The sequence below is a fragment of the Euleptes europaea genome, chromosome 6 (assembly GCF_029931775.1).
Source record: "Euleptes europaea isolate rEulEur1 chromosome 6, rEulEur1.hap1, whole genome shotgun sequence".
Lineage (NCBI taxonomy): Eukaryota > Metazoa > Chordata > Lepidosauria > Squamata > Sphaerodactylidae > Euleptes > Euleptes europaea.
The window spans coordinates 77,541,181-77,564,458 of NC_079317.1; the positions used below are offsets into that span (position 1 = coordinate 77,541,181).

At 40.9% G+C, this 23,278-nt stretch overlaps 1 protein-coding gene across 2 annotated transcripts in view; it reads right to left on the reverse strand.

Moving 5' to 3' along the window:
* MPPED2 (metallophosphoesterase domain containing 2) overlaps window positions 1-23,278 on the reverse strand; it is a 162,948-nt gene that overhangs the window by 52,168 nt on the left and 87,502 nt on the right. For both annotated transcript variants that reach the window (XM_056851102.1, XM_056851103.1), the window contains exon 3: window positions 22,654-22,879. In XM_056851102.1, the coding sequence (XP_056707080.1) occupies window positions 22,654-22,879 (226 nt within the window). The remainder of the gene's footprint in view (window positions 1-22,653; window positions 22,880-23,278) is intronic.

Below are 23,278 nucleotides of genomic sequence, written 5' to 3' on the forward strand. Positions count from 1 at the left end.
TAACTGAAACAACGCCAGTAAATATTGCATAGGATTGCCAAATAGATAGTAAGATGGTGTAGCAAGCAAGTTTATCCCTTGAAGACTGAAAGTGGCACACCATCTCAGAGAAGATCTTTCAGCAAAAAATACTGTTTCAGAAGCCCACATGTAAAATAACAACTTCAGTCCTATACGCTTTTATACACACTTATGATCCTTCAAGAGGTGCTGGGGTTACCTAACGAAGGCAGAGAGACTCCACACGGTACTGAGATATTCAGATGTTACGCCCTGTTCTACAGTGAAGAGCTATCTGTCCAATAAGGCTTTCAATAAGTAACCCAACCACATGTGTCCAGTTTCACAGGAATAGGGGGTCAAGAAATACAAACATGACACCTTGTTTCAGGAAGCTGCATGAGTATTTTTGAAATCCAACAGATATAAGCAACGACATATGGAAATGTGGTACAGTGGAAAATTCCATTATAAGTTTAGAGTTATTCCAAAAGGCATCAACCAAGCAGCTACACACTCATATGTTCTTCATAAGAGCCCTTTGGGTATTAAAAAGGGTGGCAAGTTTGGAGTTGAAGAAATGTACAAAAGAAAAAGGACAGGTAGAATTATCCCTGTAAATATTACACACAAAGGATTCCTGGCGCAGCTGAGAGGTCTATATTAAGGCACTGTGAAGGAAATGGAAATACTTAGGCTATAGCAAGTAATCACAGAAAGACAAAAGAGGCAAAAACAGCAATGGGAGCTCAACAAGTCTCAAGCTTCAGGGAAGCAAATCCTATAGGCATTCATAAATCACTCTGAAGAACTCTGAATGGAAACACTGTGGAAATGCTACTGTTGGATTTGAATGGACATCACCCTCTGTAAGAGAGACCCACATAAGCAGCAATCTGGAGGCCATATCCTGGCCAGGGCTGGCTTCCATTAAAGGCCAGGGATTGTAGGCTGTATATCATGGAAAATTTCCTGTCAGTAACATTGATTACCCAGAGCAACAGTCTCCAGGAGGAAATTACAGAGCCTCATTGCTTGAGTTATTTAGAATTAGAATGGACAAGCACTCAAGATGATAGTACTGAGAACAATTCAGCACTTGCAAGACAGCCTAGTAAGAGTTTTCCATCTCTAAACCCCCAATATGCGCTCAGAAGACAATAAGCACAGAGGCAACTCTTTGCAAAATTAAATCACCAAGAATCAACCAGAGAATGGAAATTAAATCACAGGAATGTATTTCCCTCTTTGTAAGTATTAGCATTAATCTCATGCAAAAGTAAAATATTAGTTAATTTGATTCTCTATGCCTTCCAGACATAGGTCGAAATGAATCAATACAGGCAGAATGATTTCTCTGATAAGTGAGGCAAAGAATAGAAATAAGGGTCTGTAGATAAATCAAGTGAAAAAGTAATGACTGAAACAAAAAAAATCAAATTGTGAATATGAGCAATATATTGGACGAATATCCCTGTTGCTAGTTAAGCTGCATAATGATGAGAGGGCTACATCCCGCCCGAAAAACATTCAAGACATCATAGCTTACTATACATTATACTTTGTATAATTTTGTTCATATTTTTTAAAAAAACTTTCAAAACCCACAAAGGACAGCCCTCCCATACAGCTCATATAATTGACATAATTTGCATGCAAAGCTGCTTGAGAGTTACCAGAAACACTAAAAAGGTTCACAGAGATACTCTGAGACTTTTTCTGAAGATGTACAGCAAAAACAAGAGCTTAGGCAAAATATTTGAGGCACAACACATATTTACTCTAGGGTCTGCTGCATTTCTTCCTCCCCAACCCCCAAAATCAGATCATTTGATGCACTGAAGTTACTGAATAGCTTTGTGTTAGCAATAGGGTCGGTTAATCTGAAAGCACACCTGCCATGAATTAGGTCTGGACTGTGTCAAACCAGCAGTGTTAGTATAAGACTGATACTTTAAGTTCAATATGACATAAAAGTTCAGCATGGATAAAACACAATCCAAAAAAGCAGCCCAAAGTGAAGAGCCCACAGACCATTTTCAGCAGGCATTGTGGAAGACAACCGGAGGAGGGAGATGTCTTATTCCTTGGATGGAAATCCTCCAGCCCATGGACATGCTCCATAGGATCTACCCCAATATCTAGGATGAGGAGTTTCAAGGCGTCTTTTTCATATGTGCAGAGGAGTCATGATATGTTAGGTAATATTAACTGCCCCAAACTGCATCAAACAAACCTGGGTCCCGGAGATAAGGTCACAAAATTGTGACGAGACATTCTATTCTGGCTACTAGCTCAAAATTCCTCTGCCACAGAAATGACAATTTTTGAAAAAGCTGTCAGAGACACAGGGCATTGCTTTATCAAAATGGCACCAGGCTGTACCTTATGCTGGTATTTATTTACATTACAAGTTGAGCATCCCCTATCTGGACATCCAAAATCTGGACGGACCCAAAATCTAGACCTTTGGAGCTGACATGAAGGCAGATCCACCGCTGGGCTTCTCTAAAGCCGGGTGGTGGAGATCTCACTTTAGCTTCCCTGCTACAGTTGAACTTCACGTGGAGTTGACTGTGGCGGGGAGGAAAGCTAAACTGAAGTCTAGGCACACTCGCAGCACGTCCAGACTTCAGTTTAGCTTCCCTTCCCGCCGCAGCCGAACTTCAGATCCAAAATCCACACAGATCCAAAATCCGGACCACTTCTGGTCCCAAGCTGTCTGGATGAGGGATACTCAACCTGTATTTAAAAACCACCTTTCTCACTTGGAGACAAGATGGATTACACAGAGTGAGTCAATATAATCAGCAGGCTGGGGCATTCAATAAACCATACAATAGTTATAGAATACAATAGAGTTATAGAACCAATCAGATATCACAAAACAGAACTGAAGCAAAGCATAAATATTAACATGACACATTAAATGATGCAAAATGTACATAGTAGGATCCCAGTTTCAGCAAGCTAAACACAGTAGTATAGAGTAGACCACGGTCCCTAATGATTTCTCCAAGTAACTTTGTGAATCATTTAGTACACTGCAACTCTACTGCCTGCATAGAAAAGCCCTCTTGAATAATTCAGAGATGTAGCATCAGCGTCCCATGGACTGGAGAGGAAATTTTTCTACACACACATATGCACACAAGCAACCCTGTGCTCATTCCTAGGTACAAAAGAAGGACACATTTATTTTGCATCTATGGAGCAGGAAGTGAGAAAGCCCAGTATCACTTGCTGCTAAGACAAAAACTTGAGGGACCCAATTGAGTCCTTGAGCAATACAACTATCCATAAAATTATGCAGCGTCTATCACAGAAATTTCAGATAGGGGCTGTGGTATACGGGGAGAGGAGGCTTGAAATGGCCCAGGGAACATATTTGCCACACAGGGGATACACGTATAGACAGGTGACATATAACTTTCCCCAATAGACCAAAGAGAAGTTCCTTGCAGTTGTTTCAGGTTGGAAGACAGCACAAAGAAAAGGCTTAAATCCCTCACTATGCACTATGCTCCAGATTCAAACTGCACTCCTGCATGTCTGGGAATCAAGTTTCTAGGAATATCCAGCATGAGGCTGCTTGACAGTCCTCAGGGTAGATCTAGAACAGTGGTTCCCAACCCTTTTTGACCAGGGGCCACTAGGACTTTTTTGTTCGGTGCAGGGACTCCAAGGTTCAAAATAAAAATTCAGAGAATTTGAAAATAAACTTTAATCATAACTGTTAGTTAAACACTAAACTTAGAATAATATTTGAATATATATTTTTATAATAGAAAAGTTTTAATTGAAAATATTAATTTATTATGGGTTTATAACTTTGTTTCGCGACCTTAATTTAGTTCTCGCGGACCCCTGGGGGTCCATGGACCCCCGGTTGGGAACCAGTGATCTAGAAGCAATGTACTATGTGGTGAGGTCCTGGAATGCTCTCCATGTGTACTGCTAATTAGCAAGATTTTCTTATCAGCTGAGAGCCTTAGTCAATTTCATTTTCCAAACACTGGGAAAGAACTCAACTGTATTTCTCTGCAAGGAAATCAAGATATGAACTAGGAGTGTGAATTGAAAAGAAAAGAGCTCCTGTCTCTGGAAAGCAAGAAAAGAAGAGGGGAGGGCACCCCCCCAAGCACCCCCTCTACTCTTAGGGTTCCAAAGTTCAAGAAAGGCCGAAAGGGGGAAGACTGTCCAAATAGGTGTTGGAAAAAGATTAACTACTCTGAGTGCCTCCAGGGAGGAGCTTCTTCCCATTGGTTATGGCTGCCCCACCCTGGACCACCAGAGAAGTCACAGCTTGGTAAGCATGAACATTTGTGCATCAGTGCAACAAAATGACTTTAAAATCACTATGAACACCAGGGCTGGGGATTTCTTTGGTGTCTGGTCTCCAAGCAACAGTATAGTCACAATTTTATCTCTTTTTCTACAGCCACGAGAGCTGGAAATATATGGTGGTGGAAGGTGCCATCAAGTCACAGACAATTTACGGCGATCCCGTAGGGTCTTCAAACCAAGAGAGGTTCAGAGGTGGTTTGCCATTGCCTGCCTCTGCATAGCAACCCTGGTCCTTTGGTGGTCTCCATCCAAATTCTAACTAGGGCCAACCCAAGCTTCCAAGATCTGTCGAGACTGGGCTAGTCTGGACCATCCAGGGCAAGGGCAGGAAATATACAGTCAACAGGAAACTATTCAAACTCACAATAAATAACCAGCCCTACAAACTGGTGACTCACTGAGCAGCTAAATAAAAAGCAAAACAAAGAGATTTCATTGCATGTTTCTTTTCATGGTTTTTACTCCATCCAGCTTATTAAATTATTGTCAAGGAAGAGTAGCAACACCATTTCCAAAAAGCCACAGGTCTCTTGGTTGCTAGTTTCACCTTTGCTTTCAGTTTAATGGTTTCTGTGTCCTAATAGCTAATAGTCCCAATGTTTATACATCCTAACATCCCAATAGTTTCTGTGTCTTAATTTTCCCTGATCATTTGTTTCCTGTTTATTCTTTTTGACTTTTCAGAGTTTTCTGGCAGGAAACTGGGAAATGCTTGTGGTTGATTCTGTTGCTTCTTTTGTTATTCAAACTGGTTTGCTTTACAATGTTTGTGGTTCAATATACATAACCTAAAAATACTTGGTGGTAACAGAATAATCCAACAGCAATACTCCCCCCCCCCCTTATTTGGTTAAGCATATGTCCCAAGAGGAGTGGCACAATGATGAGTATTTTATTTTTTGTATATGATGCTGTGACTTTATCACTACAAAAGGTGCATATACAATAAAGTACTTTTAGAATTACTGGTAACAGTTATAACTACTACAACACATGAGAGAATGTTGTGCTAGCAGGCGGTGGTGTACTACCACTGTCCTAATTACAGTCAAAACAGTTGTGATGTTCACATCTTCAGCAGCTCTTCAGTTCCTGGTCATCTTTGTCCTCAAGATGTTTGCATGACGAAAGCCTTATGGAAGACTTAAAGGACCAGACACCAATTGTTCTATGTTATCCTTCACATGATGTATTTTTGTCCATTTGGGTATAAAAAATCTGTGCAACAAACATGCACTGTCATGCGTGAAAGTCATGCAAGTCACTCTTATGTGAATTTGGAAACCACGGGTTGGAAAAACTGCATGGTAAAAGCAGCTCTGAGATGTCCCGGGGGGAAAATAGAAAGAGATATAGCCTAAGTTTCATTTGGAAGTCGTTCTTCCAACAAACGTCCTCAGAAACTCTGTTGAGAGTGTGAGGTACAATAAATATAATCAAATATACCATGTAATAGAGGAAAAATTACAGCATCATGAAATAGAGTGAGAAATTTCTTTTGACCTGGAAAACTGCCAAATAGAAGAGCCCAAATGCACACAGCTTGTGTTTTCTGTGACAACACCTTCCATTCTCAAACAGCTTGTTGTTGTTGCTGTCATCAAGTGGTATCATGGGAACTAACAACCAATTAACAATCTGCACCAAGAAGTTGGAAAGGTATTTCAGGACAATGACATATATAATACCCTATAAATGTTATAAGGAACACAGAGCTGCATACAGATTGGTTACAGGAGGCAAGTCTTGAAACTACCAACATTAAAAACGCACATTCCTATCCTCAAACTGTGACAAGAAGATCTCCAATTATCTGCAAGCTGATGGTGAAAGTGATACCGAAAAATGCTAAAGCACCGAAGATTTATTTTAAACTTCTATTACAGTTACTTGAGCTGCTCTCCAAGAAGTTAATGCTGAAAATTCCTAGATAACCACATGGATCTCCAAGCAAAGGAGCTCACACATGGGATATGTACTATTGCCCCATCTAACAATTATCTACTAGGCAGGGAAACACGTGTGCATGGAGTTCAGGGCTTGCCACAGCTCCTCCATTACATCCAACAGAGAAAGCAAATTTCCTTTTTCACAAGGATCTGATTCCTCTAGTGAAATAAATGTAGGAGCTCATGCATGCGCATTAACTTCCATGTGTGTATCAGAGAGCACACACAGCTCTGGACAAAGGCGAATGCCTTATTAAAAGACATCTTGTATAATTTATATTTTTCTTTTCATTTTCAAATAAATAGAAGGACTGTTAAAGTTAGAAGTCAACTGATCTCAGCAAGATTTAAAAGGAGTCGGGTGGCATTCCTAAAGAGGCAAAAAATGTCAACAAACCCCTGTAATTTTAGAGCTGAGGGAACACATTCTTCAGTTTTATAATGAGGGCTAAAGGACACATGCCAAGAAAAATGAAACATGATCCTGTGCCTTTAAGCGTAACAATGTTACACAGTGTATGTGTATTTGTTTAACACAGACACACAAGCCCTTATTCTTTCCCCAATACTTTTTCTGAGCTGCTGATTTCTGCTAAAGAATTTCAGAGTTCCTGACAAAGTTGTACTATCCTCCCTTATACCCTCCGCCAGTTCAGTACTAATAGGGTTGAGGAACTTTATTGCCGAACATGGTGCTTTCTGTCCCTTTTTAAAGGCCTCAGTTAATTACCAAGTAAGACTATGAAAATAAAAGAAATGAGACCCATTCTACCCATCAGTATATCTGAAGCCTATCATGTAAGCTGCCAATTGGTTTTTCTCATCCTACCAACTCAGTATCTGCTGTTAATTTGCTCGCAATTTCGAGAACATGAAGACTGTCAGCAAAGTCCATGATGCATTACACAACTTATAATGGGGGGGGGGGAGAAACCCATCTGATGCTTTTCTGACAGTGTACAGAGACCAAGTGTGAAAGCAATGGAAAGCAGTAAAAACTTTACGGCTATTTGTACTAAAATATAATTGTAAATTCAGTGGGAAAACAGTGGTACCCGCTGTTTCGGCTCCTAATGCAAGGAAAATGAGCAGAATTATGACAAATTATTAAGGAAAACTAGCCATTCTCCTTCTCTCTTTCTCACTTTATAACTTGGTCTAAAAGTGAGAAAGACAGGAATTGGTTCTTGAAAGCTTGAAATAATCTAGCCATTCTATGTTATTTGTACCACTTAATATTTTGATTTTTAAAAAGAAATAAAATGAATGCACCTTATAGAAACCTTGAGCCTCTCAGAGGTGAGCTCCAATGAATTATTTGTGCATGACGTTTTGATCACCTAACAGATTAAATTCTCAGAAATAATGGGGAGGGGATATCCACTAGCATTCATTAAAAGCAACAGGGAAGTCATCTTTTTGTTTTCATTCTCAAGACCTGAATAAGGTAAACTTGATAAAAGTGTTAGAGAATGTTGCTGAACAATGTTCCTGTTGAGAAGAAAAAGGGTTTCCCACTCAAGAGTTATGAGAGCCATAGAAGACTTTTATAATAACCCTTACTAGGAAGTTATTGAGTTAAAGGACACAATCTTACTATAAAACCATTATGTTTGTGTTGATATCAATGGCATTTTGATGGCCAGCTGAACAAGAGACAAATGGAAGTGACAGAAGTTGGCATCATCTGCGGCAGTGAGCACTTACATATGGCGACCAACTTTAAAATTAATCGAAGCTGTTTTATACTGTATGGTTTTATATATATTATTGTTACACCACTATGGGATTTGACCAGAGAGATGAGCACCAAACCGCCTTATTTAGTACATTAAACACGATAGATAGTCGGCCCTGGTTAGTATTTGGATGTGAGACCTCCAAGGAAATCCAGAGTCACAATGCAGAGGCAGGCAATGGCCAACCCCTCTGAATGTCTCTTGCCTTGAAAACCCCACAGGGTCACTGTAAGTCAGCTGTGACTTTACTACCAAAAACAAAACCCCAACACAGATACCCAGCAGCATGCCCAGAATCTAGGCAACTTAGCCATATGATAATACTATAACAATAACTTCAGGACAGAGATGACATTTCATTTTCAATGTCCTTCTGGTTGGCCTGTCCCTTTTTAGGACCTGAGCTGTTCAGCAAAAGGCAATGAGAGGGGCCTCTCTCCCCATTTCCTGTGGCATTAGATATCTCAATTACTGCCAGAGTTTCAAATACCACAATACCCCTTAGAGTATTATAATGTAGAAAGCCAACATGAAACTAGATATAGTCTATGTGCTATGGAGACAGATCTTCAACTTTAGGTCCATGTTATGCCACAATAAACCATGTGGACAAGTAGATACATTCATGTTAAAATGTCACCTCTGACTCCACATAATTTAAGAGAAAATCCTATCAGGCTCCATGCTAACTCTACAGAGATTTTCTTTCTTTTCAGCCATTGTCTTTCTACTTTCAGCAACTCTGCTGCTAATGGCATTAAATACTACCAGACCCATCAGAGGAAACTCAAATTTTCTGCACCTTAGAGACTGTAGATACGCACCACTGCACACTCCAATTGCAAACACACACGAATGCTTCTGTGTGTTGCAAGTTATTTTCTACATACAAATTCTACTAAATTGTAAGTTAGTAGGCACTACTTGAATTCTCTTAGGTCTTTAAAAAGCTTTCAGATGTACCAGGAGAAATCACCTGTAATGAATATGGACTGATATTTCTTTCCTTTGGCCATTCCGAGCAGGCAATTTACATTTTCAAAATATATGGGTTATAGTCAGTTTTCCCAATTTGATGGCAATTACTCTTTAGAAACCTCTGACAGGCTGAAAATCTAAGAATTGCAGCTGTTATTCTTGGTTTGATCCCTCTTCTTAAATTAAAACCACTAGCTGAATGAGGATTTTTTTCTTCTGCAAATTTCAAATGAACTGCATATAAATCAAACTTTCCAGCATCTCTCACTTTAAGGCCCATGAGTCTTCTGGGCTAGAGCACCTGCATCCAATCTCCAAGACAGATTCAGAGAGAGAAAATACTCTTATTATTCAGATAAATGGTACTCTTAAAAACACATGGTTTTTAATGTTTTATCGATTTGCTGTGCTTTATGTTGTTGGCGATTTATGTCGTATCTTAAATTTGTTCTCGTTAATTGTAAGCTGTTTTGAAGGTCCTGGGACCAAAAAGCAGGACAGAAATATTTTCAAGGAAGTAAAAAAAAAAACCCAAAAAACACACCAAAACACCAGAAACCAACTTTTATTGATAATATTTAACATGACTGCTCACGTAGTTCTTGTCTGCACACCTGGCCTGATCCAGCAAGAGAGAGTAACTCCCTTCCACATGCATTGGCAGACTTCATCACACATTGCCCATGCTGATCTCCAGCTGAAGCCAATCCACATCTGCATAATAATTAACTCATCCATGCCCTGACTGGTTGCCCATGTCTGCTGCTGGATCAGGGCCTTGGATTTTATATTTGTTCCATAATTTTATTTTATAAAAATGTAACATCATAGAAAATATGCAAAAGAGAAAGAACATGGTTACATAATGAAACTGACTGGCAGTAGATTCAGAATAGATAAAAGAAAACACTTCTTCATACAGTATATAGTAATTGGATGGAATTCTCAAGGTTGGTGATATTTGCTATCTTCAGTGCTTTAAAAGTATGTGCAAAGTGCCATAAAGTCACAGCCGAACTATAGCAACCCAGTAGGGTTTTCAAGGCAAGAGACTAACAGAGGTGGTTTGCCATTGGCTGCCTCTGCATAGTAACCCTGGTATTCTTTGGAGGTCTCCCATCCAAATACTAACCAGGGCCTACCCTGCCTAGCTTCTGAGATCTGACAAGATCAGGCTAGCCTGGGCCATCCAGATCAGGGCAGCTTTAAAAAATGGTACGATAAATTTATGAAGGATAGGTCTATCAATGACTGTGAATGTTCGGATACCACATGAATACTAACCACTACATATGAGGGAATAACAGAGGAAGGCTATTTTTGTTCAATCCCTGCTTGTGAGCTTCCCAGAGGGATCTGACTGACCACTATGGACAAATGGATTCTGACCTAGATGCACCTTCATCTCAGCCAGCAAGGCAATTCTTATGTTCTTATGCCAAGATATTAGAAAGCCCTGTCCTGCTATTGGAGATCTTTTAAGTAGAAATTACAACAATTGAATCCAGAACCTCATAAATGGCAATCATGTTCTCTATACAGACCCATTTAACTAGAAACAAATCCTCTAACATATCCAAAACCCTACAAGACTTTTCCCATTCTAAATACAAGTGGGTCTACTTGTGGGTTTACAAATGGCATGATGGGAAAGATAAAGAGTTCCTTTACCAGATGGCAAACATCAACTAATAAACATCAAGTGTTTCCATTAGGACAATAAGACAGTCCTCATTTAAAGATATGTAATCCTGAAAGGTTATCATTTGAGTGTGTATTAGATGGGAGGATAGGTCTATCCATGGCTATTAGCCAAAGTGACTTAAAGGGAACCTTTAAGGGAATACCAGTGCCAGGAGGCAACATCAGGGAAGGCTTCAGCATCTATGCCCTGTTGTTGGACCTCTAGAAGAACTGGTTGACTACTGTGTGATACAGGATGCTGGACTAGATGGACCACTGGTATGATCCAGCAGGGCTCTTCTTACGTTCATATGAGAGGCACAGTACAAAGCATAATGAAATTAAATTTTAAAATCTCTCTTTTTTATTTACCGTCTCTTACATTTCTTTTCCATCTTCCAGTGGAACCCTAAAAACTACCCAGGCAGTTAACCACATTTCAAATCTCCCCTAGAGCTGACTAAGAAGAATTGAAAAATGCTACTTTAGAATCACCTTGCTCAAACAAGGTGACTAGTGTCTTTAACCATGAGTCTTAAAATGCTCACCTCTTCTCAATTCCCCCACCAACCAACCATCTGTACACATATTTAACACAGTTTGACACAAATTACAGACTTAATTGAAGTCAGATTAGAAAATTGAATTTGGGCCGTTCTCAAGTTTCCTTTGTATAATGCAATCCCTACTGTGTTGGTATTCTGCCCTAAAAATCCCAGCATCAATGCACAGAAGGAGAAAGAGAAAGAATAAGGAGCAGTTAAGAGTTCAGTTTTTTTGCTGCAGGAAAAGGGTCATGTTGCAGTTAACTCAGAGACTCAGAGTTAAGGGAATATCTTTTCCTGATTTGTTTTCATTTAATATTTCATAGCAAAGAGCCCACTTTCATGCATGTAGGATGCAAAATGTAATGACTTCTGATACAGCTAGAGAAAGTTGGATCCAGGGTGAAGCGTTCAGGGAACAAAGGAGATAATATGTCTAAGTATGATCAAAACACGAAGCATAAAAACCAAATCTTTAAAATATGTGGCAACAATTTTTGATGCACACAGAACCCCAAATCCAGATCTATATTTTATAAATATTTGCTGTTCATGCACCTGTTCAGTAGCATTGTGTAATATTACAACAAATCTCCCAGAGAAAGACAATCAACAAGATGCAATATTATTTTTTAAATCTAAGTTTATCAACCTGACTCAAAGTACCTAGATTATGTTGATCCTGACACAAAATAAATTATATACAAATATATCACTTTTTAAAAATTTCTATGTTAAGATTGCTGTAGCCTTTAGCTATCAGTACTAAACAAGTTGACTTGACGTGAAAATACATTGCCAGGATTTCATTAGCACTTAATACCGAAGAAAAGGTAGAATCCACCTCCTATTAAAGTCAATGGCAAAACTTCTACTTAATACAACTGAATTGTTCTCAAAGTGCTTATAATCGGGGTTTCAATCCAACTAATAAGAATTACAGTGGGTAGCCGTGTTAGTCTGTTTGCAGTAGTCAAAAAGGGCAAGAGTCCAGTAGCACCTTAAAGACTAACAAAAATATTTTCTGGTAGGGTATGAGCTTTCGTGAGCCAAAGCTCATACCCTACCAGAAAATATTTTTGTTAGTCTTTAAGGTGCTGCTGAACTCTTGCCCTTTTTGACTAATAAGAATTAGATTACATTATATTAGAAAAATATGCAGAAATGCTTTATTCTCAAATATTTCAAACTTATCATACTTCTCCCCCCTCTTGGGAATAACCTTAAACGCCTTTTTACAGAACTTCATTCCCACATTTAACAGCAAAGAAAGTCTGAAACTTTCTCCGTCCAAGGCTTCCTGAAACTGTTCATCTTGCCTACAGTCACTCCAGAAAGCACAAAGAGCTCTTTACCCTCCAGCTTCAACCACACTGTGCTGCTAAGGCCCTCAGATGACCTTGTCTTCTTCAGTGTCGATATTTGGGTAAAAGCGATTCTAAAATGTCTTCAAGAGATATTCTTAAACAGAATTAAAGCCAGGATTGTTAAACAGGATTAAATGAATTAAATAAATACTAAAAATAGCTGAAGATGGGGTGGAAGATAAAAGTTTGGTTGGTGGTTAGGTGGGAAGGAGACAGGAAGCAGGGAAAGGAGTGGATATGGGGACTGCCAGTTGGAGGGGGAAAGGAAATAGTGGGGGGAAGGAGATACATGGGAAAGTGAGACGCCCCCCCCCCCAATGTGCTTGTGGGATCTCCTTGTGGGTCGACACTATCCCTCTGGGCCTGGCAGCTTTGCACAGAAATAGGTTGATGGAGGAGGGTAAGTTGAATACAGGGGGCAGATAAAGGTAGGTTGGCTTACAGGTGAGAAGGAGAGAAGGGAGTAGGAAAGGGGGAGTGTCTATGAGACTTTCAGGGAAGGGAATGAGGAAATAGTGAGATAATTGAGCTGCCTCCCACAAGTCCTTTTGCGTCCTCTGCTTGTATATACCTATTTTGCACCTCATGACTTGACATTAAACAGATTAGGTGATTAGAGTTAGAAACCGGTACATGCTCAGATTTAATCTCTTCATAAATCTTGATAAAATTTTCCTTGTTCTTGTTTGGAGGTTCTAGCAGGGGAGCGCAGCTATCGTATACCCTTGACCGAAGCACAGTACACTCCGTCTATCTGGGATGGTCGTCCTCTTCCACCGAGCGCACAGCTTCGGGAGGGACGCACATGGAGTGGTGAGGGAGGTAGGGGACACCCGCCTAGCCAGCCAGATCAGCTGAATCAACGCTGGCAATCAATGGGGTGACAGATGTCGCAGCCAGATCGCCCTCATATCCAAATGCATATATTCCCCCTTGCCCTACGAAGGATCTTATCTCCTGCTGTTGGGAAAAGCTCTTTGAATATTTGGAGCTGCTTGAACAGCAATTTCCTTCTTTAAACATTATTCTAGCTGGAGATTTTAATGCTAGGGTGGGCCAGAATAGTGAGGAGATAATGGAGAAGCTGGGTCTCCCTGCTGAAGGTTTCCCCTCTATTTGTTTATCTGACTTGAGTTTTTCTAGGGACTTGGTTTATAATGATGCTGGAGTCCATTTAGCGCAATTATGCTTAAGGTTTAATTTAAATATTTTAAATGGATCTCCTCCTTTTGATTATCCTGGCGAGTTTACATATTTGTCTGTCAGCGCTGTAGTGTTGTGGACTATATGTTAATTTCATCGTCCTTGAATAATGAGATCCAGGCCTTTTCAGTTATGGATAGAGTTGAAAGTGATCATCTGCAGTTGACTTTATCATTTGAGATGGTCAGTTACGTTTCACAGGATATCCATGATAGTACATCGAGAGACAAAACACTTATTAAACTGCCCAGAATTTCCTGGTCGATTAAAGCTGCTCAAGCAATTGAGAGTATTTTGGTTTCTGATATCTTAGATGAATTTGTATCCTCTGTGGAGAATTCATCTCAGAATGGGGTTTGGCTGTCAAAGTTTAATAATGTCATAAACCAACTTGCTGGGGCATTAATGGCCCAAAAGGAACAGCAACCGCATAGTAGGGATGTACCAATATCTGGTTGGTTTGATAATGAGTGCCATGTGTGGAAATGTCAGTTACAATCAATTTACCAGCGTTATAGAGATTTGAATTTATTGCAACTTCCAAAGGAGTATTTCGACCTGAAAAAGGCCACCTACCTTTTATATAAAAATAAACAAAACAAATTTATGTTAAAAAATTGGGAATCCCTCATACAAGCAACAAAGAAATTCTGGTTATTAATTGCGAACTCATTGGAGAGCAATGGCTTGGTTAATGGAGTGATCACTATGGGTGACTGGCATGAATATTTCTCTATGATTTTTCAGGGTGGTAGTGATGGCCGGGATGAAATGTTTTATCCCAATTTGACCAGAATGGGATCCGGTCCAGCTTGAGGAGGTTGAATCTTTGATAGCATCTATTAAGCTGGGTAAAGCTGCTGGCCCGGATGTTATTCCATCTGATGCTATCAAATCTTTTCCTCATTGGTGGGCTCCCTTCCTAACAGCCCTGTTTACGGTTATAGATAGAATTGGGGTTATACCAGATGACTGGAGAAACGCCATAATAGTCCCTATTTTTTAAAAAGGCGATCCTCAGCTTCCTTCCAACTATAGGCCAATCAGCCTCTTGTCTTCCATTGGGAAGCTATATGCCAGCCATTTAGAGAGAAAGCTTAAAACCTGGATTGTAGATCAACAAGTCCTGGGATAGGAGCAGACTGGCCTTTGTCAGGGCAAATCAACATTAGATCATTGTGCCGTTCTAAACCATCTTATAAGCAAATATAGAAAAGGGAAGGGGCCTAAATTACATGCTGCCTTTTTAGATTTAAAGGGTGCCTTCAATTCTGTACCCAGATCTATGCTATGGAAAAAACTGTATGATATGGGGATTGATAAACGTCTTTTAATTCTATTAAAAAACTTACATTCTGGAACTACTTGCCAGATAAGGTGCTCTACTGAGGGTGAGTTAACCCCCAAGATTTCAACAGAAATTGAGGTAAAGCAAGGATGCATCCTGGCGCCCACTTTATTTAATCTTTTCTTAAATGATTTGGCCCCCTTCTTGAGTGGTATAGATGGTCATTGCCCAAAAATAGGGAATAAGCATGTAGCATTGCTTTTATATGCTGACGATGCAGTCCTACTTTCACTATCAAAAATTGGACTGAAAAGATTGATAAATCAGTTTCTAACTTATTGTTCTAGAAATAAACTATCCCTAAATTTTGAAAAATCTAAAATTCTGTTTTTTAGGAAAAATTGGAAGCTCACTAAATGGACCTTCCAAGGTAAATCCATTGAACTGGTTAAATGCTTTAAATATCTTGGCATCCATTTTCAGCATAATTTTAGTTGGGCCACTCATGTTAGGGAAACGGCAAAAGCTATAAATGGTACAGCTCTTGCAATTTCTCGTTTCTTTTTTACCAAAGGAAATCAGTTTATTCCTGCTGTACTTAAAGTGTTTAATTTAAAAATCTGCGCTAGATTACTATATGGTGCGCCAATCTGGATCTCTGCTTTCAACGCACTGCTTGAACGGGTTCAAGCAAAGTTCTTGAGAAAACTTTTAGGGCTTCCAGCCTGCATATCTTATGCGGCCATATGCTTGGAGTTGAACCAGAGACGTCTAGTAACTAAGGCCTGGATGATAACGATTAAATTTTGGCTACGTCTTCATTATAGATGTGACCCTAATAGCCTTATTTACCTTATGCTCGCTGAGTACCATAATTTGGTCCTGCTCTCTGAAAATAGTGCCTTTGCGTTGATCAAACAAAGACTTATCGATGTGGAGTTACAAGAATTGAAAAGCCTTGCTTCTGGCCGTTGCTCTCCAGTGCTCTGGGGTATTCCTTATGGTCCCTCCTTTCCGGAATACTTTTCCTGTTTGATTGAACAGTCCCTTTGTAGGGCATTTATGTTGTTTCGTTTTAATGTTCATCCTTCTATGGTGTTATATGGGAGATTTGAGAAAATCCCATACACAGAGAGATTGTGTCCTTGTGGGATGAACAAGATTGAGAATAACGAACATGTCCTACTTTACTGCAAATTTTATAAGGATCTTCGTAACATTTACTTAAAGTCTAGTCTGCAATCTCTTGAGGGGCTATCTGATCATTGTAAAATTTGTAAACTTGTTGTAACAAAGAACAGGAATATCATTGAATCGGTAGCGAAATTTCTCTACTATGCTTCTAGGAGGAGATTTTCTCTTGACTCCTGACGTTTTTGTAATTGTTTTCTTGATGTTTATGCCAATAAAGGTTGTGTGAGTGAGTGATAAAATTTTCCTTAACTTCTGCAACCAACAAGATAATTTAAAAATGGGAATGTAATTTAAAAGGTAACACTCTGGTTTCTGGGACCAAACAACTTGCTTGAAATTTCAAAGTTTTTTTAAAAAAATCAATGGGTTTATTACAGAAAAGGAACCATATAAGGGTAGGTACAACTCCCATAGCCCATTTTTAAAAGATCCTACTCAAATATTTAGGTAGACATTAGTATTTATACGCACTGTTGGCAACTAGCACCCTTAGGGATCTCTGGTCAGGGGAGAGTACCAATTTCCTCACCAATGACCTCATCTTTCTCCACCACAACTCTTTTCACAGCTAACCATAATCAAAGTACCAGGCTAAAGTTCCATATGCCTTTTCTACAAGGAAGATATATGAACTGCAGAAAACAAACAAAACTTGTTTTATCCAAGTTTTATTTTCAAATTGGGACAAAATATGCAAAACACTTCACTTTGTGTAAGAGACTTCCCTCTCACCACATACTGTACACATAGATAACTACCCCTACTGATCAAAGAAAAGATGACATAGACTCATCAGGGTACCTGGCAACAGGAAGTCCTACTAGTAATATCAATAATAGCAACACACCATATAACATTATGGCATATCTGAACAGCTGCCCGTCTCCAGACAGTGTCCCACTGAGATGCACTCTGATAGGCATCTTAACAGAGTAATCTGTGCTATATTCCATTCCTGACACACACTCAGATACACTACAGTCAGATGCCACAGTAATTTCAGGGCCATGACTGTTAGTATGGTCTCCACAGTGGTAGAAACTATTCCTGTGTGAGGTAGTTCTGCACCCCACCACTCACAGATCAAGCTGAAAGATTTCACATATTTCTGCTGATTTATTCACAGCAGAACTATGCAATATCCTGAAGTACTGGCAGTGCAGGTAAATGCTAGAATAGCATATAGAATAAGCAGTTCTATAAAGATACCAGGTCACTATTTTTTATGGACATTTTCTTGTAGCTGAACTGGATAATACTTGGGGGGGAGCTATTTGATTTGCTGCTGCTGCTGCTGCTGCTGCTCCTTGTCTGTTTCGATGCTGCTTTAAATTAAAGGGGGGAAATCCTACTTAAATTGCAAAATGAAATATGAAAACATGGGGGGGGGGCGCGATCATTTTAAAATGTTCATTTCAAATATTCCTAGCAGAAATTGTGGACAGCAGACATCTATCATCTTTTTTCTTGGAAATACTTTACAATAAGCACTCTGGGTTAAAGAGAAACTCTACTTTAGTCAGCTGAGACAAAGTGTAATGGAGATTTCAAGTATATACAGCATCAAATTAGCAGACTGTCAACGGAAGAGCAGAAAGAACAAGGTTTACAATGTCCTCCTTGAAGAGTATAAGGTTGGCTCCAAGGACACCCTTCCACTAAATGGAGAGTCTTCCACTAATAGAACTAAGATGCTTCACTTACAGAAGAAGGGATACAATCCACTGTGTTTTACTTACTTTATGTGAGTAAAGAAACGATCTGCATTGATCAGATGATCTACTCACTTAGAGAAAGTGTTCGTATAAAACTCATTAAAAAAAGGAATGACATCAAGCTTAACTGGGTAGCTCTAGGAAGTTTCACACTAATCAAACAGCATGCAGATAGTATAGTCAACCATATTCATTTTCTAACTTCAATTACTCAACTCAAACAAATACCATAGTCTATGGTTAAAATACATTTAAAGCATTGAATCCAATGGTTCCTTTCCACTAAGACAGGAATTTTCAACTGGAATAATAGAATCACAGGGTTGGAAGGGGTCACACAGGCCATCTTAGTCCAACTCCCTGCTTAATGCATGGCGAATGGAATTGTGCCTTGTGGAACTCCACACTATAGGTCCCACATTGATGACAACTAGTTTCCAATAGCAACCCTTTACATCCAATCTGTGATGAATGTTTTGAAGCAGTTCAAAACACATCCCCTGAGATCTACTTCTGCCTCCAAGCATCTCAACAAGATGGCATGATCTACTGTATCAAATGCTGCAGATAACTCCAATATGAGCAACAGAGATACCTGTGTCTATACTCAGACGGAGGTCATCAACTATAGCTAGCAGCACTATCTCTGTTTTGCATGTGTGCATTTTGTGCACACATAGCCTGGACATAGCTATGAGACATAGCTATGGGACATAGCCAGTCCCATAGCCTGGCTTGAAGCCAGACTGAACAGGGTCTAGAGCAGTGATGGCGAACCTTTTAGAGACCGACTGCCCAAACTGCAACCCAAAACCCACTTATTTATCGCCGAGTGCCAATGCGGCAATTTAACCTGAATACTGAGGTTTTAGTTTAGAAAAAACAACACATACATTAACATCTTTTGCCTTAAAAGAAAAACACAATAACAGAGCTTTCAATGATACAAACAACTTTTTATTGAAAGGTAAAAGTTTTCATTTGGCATGCTTTTGAACAATTAATGTGATTTTTGTTGTGTGCTTGCTGATAATTTGTCCACCCTTGGCTCATAGTTTGTAAGTTTGAGAGCAACACATGCTGCACTCAGGTCATCTGTTAGTCTGTTACTGGTGTCAGATTTGATATAATTCAAAGCTGAAAACAGCTGCTCACAAGCATAAGACGATCCAAACAGAGTAAGGAAAGCAATCCCAAGTGCTGTCATTGACTTAAAATTATTTGGCAGAGAATTCCACACTTTAAGGATTTCGTTTTCAGAACTAACTGTGCTATCCTTTGGCATCCCTTCTATCTTCTCAAGTGTTTCATGCAGGTCATGGAATGTATTTTGAAGCACCCAATAAAAATCTAAGTCAGTATTGTCAGTATTGCCTACTCTACTCAGACTGGCAGCAGCTCTTCAGGGTTTCAGGCAGAAGTCTTTCACATCACCTCCTTGCGTAGTCCCTTTAGCCGGAGATGCTGGGATTGAACCTGGGACCTTCTGCATGCCAAGCAGATGCTCTACCACGGCCCCTCCCCAGGCAAACTGCCACCTCACCCGACCTGCTGAAGCAGACCCTTCCCTCTCCCCCCTGCAAACTCCACCAGCAAACGACCCCCCCCCAAACCCAGACTATGCAAACGGAGGCTGAAACCCCCCCACCCCCTCTGGCTGAAGCAGACCCTTCCCTCTCCCCCCTGCAAACGACACCCCCCCAAAACCCAGACTATGCAAACGGAGGCTGAAACCCCCCCACCCCCTCTGGCTGAAGCAGACCCTTCCCTCTCCCCCCTGCAAACGACACCCCCCCCAAAACCCAGACTATGCAAACGGAGGCTGATTTCCCCCCCCCCCCGCCATTTGAGCTTTACCACTCAAACCGTTGCGGCAGCTCTCTCTCTCTCTCTCTCTCGGCAGGCGGACGCCCTGGTGGGAGGGCTCGGGGAGGCGCAAGCACGCTCCGTGGGGCAGGCGACTCACGAGTAGGGAGGCGACTCACGAGTAGGTAGCCGGTGAGCACCAAGTGCAGCCGAGCTGCTGCTGCTGGGCGTGGGAGGGCCTCCGGAGGCGACAGGCAGGCAGGCAGGCAGCTCCTACCTCGAACCAAAAAAACTCCTGGGAACCACGAGGCACCCGGGAGGCTACAGTGGAGGTGGGCGGGGCAGAGCCGGAAAGGCCAGCGACTTGCAGGAAGAGCTAAGTCACGGCCTCAGCTCAGAGAGGGAGGGGCGAGGAGCAGCTGAACCGCGGTGAGCCGGGTGTGCCGGCGGAAAGAGCGACGCGTGCCAGAAATGGCACGCGTGCCATAGGTTCGCCAACACGGGTCTAGAGCAAATGAGTTATCCAAGAAGACTTTTTCTCCTACTACCCTCTCAATCACTTTGCCCAGAAAGAGGAGATTAGAGACCAGATGATGATTTGCCATATCATTTTTCTGTAGGGATGGTTTTTAAAGTAGCAGATAACTGCCTCTGAGTGGCTGAGGGAAGGTACCCCGAGTTACTGGCTGTTTTATAATAGATGCTATGGGTTTCTTGATATGGTCCTTACATAATTTTAGCAGCCAGAACGGGCAAGGGTCCAAGGTACAAGAAGTGGCCTTCACAAATCCCAGGATCTTGTTAACATCCATCACGGAAACTGGGTTAAAATGATCTATGAGTACACTGTGTGTGTGTAAAATGCTGTCAAGTTGCAGCCGACTTATGGCGACCCCTTATGGGGTTTTCATGGCAAGAGACTAACAGAGGTGGTTTGCCAGCGCCTTCCTCTGCAAAGCAACCCTGGCATTCCTTGGTGGCCTCCCATCCAAATACTAACCAGGGCTGACCCTGCTTAGCTTCCGAGATTGGGCTGTACCATGCTGCCTTCCCTTCTAATGAGTACACTAGGTGGTGTATTAAGCTTTTCTTCTGGTGTACCTATATGTTACAGCTGAACATACTGTTGATCTTTCATCAGTTGAGGGAACACTGCAGTGTTCTCTGTGTACTCTTTGGGCCTGATGGCTCTCATAGGTTGGTGTCCCCACTTACTTGTTATCATCTTCAGACCATCCTCATCTATAAGATAGTCCACCTATATAAGGTGGCTATGTAGTATAGGGCGCCATCTGAATCTGTATATTATAAACTGGGATTTTATAATATTAGACTGGAATTATGCTGTGATGTATGGTATGTACTGACTGTTGGAAGCCGCTCTGAGCCTGGCTTTGCCAGGAGAGAAATAAATAAAATAAAAAGTAGCAGATTGTTTACAGTATAAGAGAATCACTGGATCCAACCCGCAGGGCTATTATAATGGCTCATGGCATTTATTATTGTACTTATTTTAAGATTTTAAATCCCACTTTTGATTGCTGTATTCAATGGTGGCTTTCACCATTTAGACACACAATTAAACAAACAAATTATCTATGTATCTAACAGCCATGGGGCCACACTGACAATACAGAGACTTTTCTCCAAACTTGGGGGGACCCCCAGGCTTGCTGAAAAATCCTAAGGCTACTAAAAGAAGGGGGGTTACAACCCCCCCCCCCAAACAGAGAACAGTTGACTGTGCAAGTGCACAGAACTGTTTTCTGAATGCAGGCAGGCATGCGAGGAGGAAGGCAGGAGGGAAAGAGAGACGATTGCACACTGCCAGGCCTCCACAGATGAAAAGGAAGACGATGACAAGAGTGTCAGCAGCTACTGTTGCTGTTACTCCCTCTCAGCCAAGTTTCAGGCAGGCAGGGAAGAAGAGTCTCAGTTTACTCCCATCTCAGGGGGTAGGGGGAAGAAGCAGGTATTGTGGCTCACCCCCCCCCCGGGCAACAACAATGCAACCAAGGCATTACTGCAGCTGCTCTTCCCCACCCCAAAGCTCAGGCAAGTGGAGGAGAAAGAGGAGGGAGAGATGCTGTCTCCAACCACCCCCTTCCAATTGATGCAACGAAGAATCTCCCCAATAGGTTTCCTCAAACAATGGTCCTTAGCTGGCTGGAGAAAAGCAGGGGAGGGGAAGGGCAGGAGTGATCACCACCATTATAGTTCCCATCAGAGCAGCAGAGAGGACAAATGGTTGGTCTGAGTCTGGGTTAGAAGGTGGAAGGATGGAGGTGGCAAGGGGAAGGTGGGGGAAACAGAAACAAGGGGACATAAGTGACGGGGAAGAAGGGCTACAGGGAGACAGAAAGTTAGGGGGCATGAGTGACCCAGAAGAAGGGGGGAGACAGAAAACAAAGAACATGAGTGACAGAAAAGGAGTGGAAGAGAGGGAAGGAAAGACGGGGAGTGGGATGCCCTCTCCTCACAAGTTCCTTATCTCATAATAATATCAATGTATACATTTCACTCTCATGCTCAATTGAATACTGGGATTAAAATTTATTCTATCAGAACGAATCAGAACTTTTGATTCCAAATGTTTGAAACTGTTGAATCCAATGTCAAATACCCAAATGCAATACTTGACAATACTACTTAACAATACTTCCCTAAGCAAATATAAGTTACACACATTAATTTAAGATACTAACCAGACCAGTTTGGTTACATATCTATTCTCAAATATATTCTCAACAGACCTCACAGAATTATCTGTGGCAGGAATTCTCGCATACAGCTGGACGAATCATATATACAACCCAAGGAAGTTTTAACTGAGACTTACCAAGGGGCGCCATATATCCGGAATCCTTTGACGGTTACCTCAGAGTCTTGCAAGTAAATACTATTGGTCAGAAGTGACTGAACATTGTCAAAATCCTCTGGTTTCAATTTGGATACAGAGGGAAACCGGTAGTAATCCTGTTTAACAAGGTCTGCCATGAATTCTTTATCAAATGTCAGTTCATGATTTCCAGCAATCACTATTTTATATTCATATGGCAGGTTTCCTGAAAGGACAACAACAAAAAAGCATTTAATTAGTACACGTGTGTTCTATATCAAAAATCCCAAATGTAATGGCACACTGGATACATTAGCATTCTAGTGTAAAGGAAAAGCCATTACTGCCACTCTGTGTCACTCAGCAAAAATATGCAAAAGAAAGGTATAGGCAGCTATGCTCTTAAACACCCTCAGGTCTCTGAAGAATTCAGGCAGAACCTCCAGATCACTAAATGTAGATGAATTGCCTCTTAACATCCTTTGACCACTCTGTCATGTTCCCAGTAAGGGGGTATAGAGTGGTAAGGAAGATCATATTCTGCTTTGCATATTTATCCATTAGAGAGTGTAAGTATGGAGTGGTGGGAATGCTAAATTATTCTAGGTAATTTTACATGGCAAGA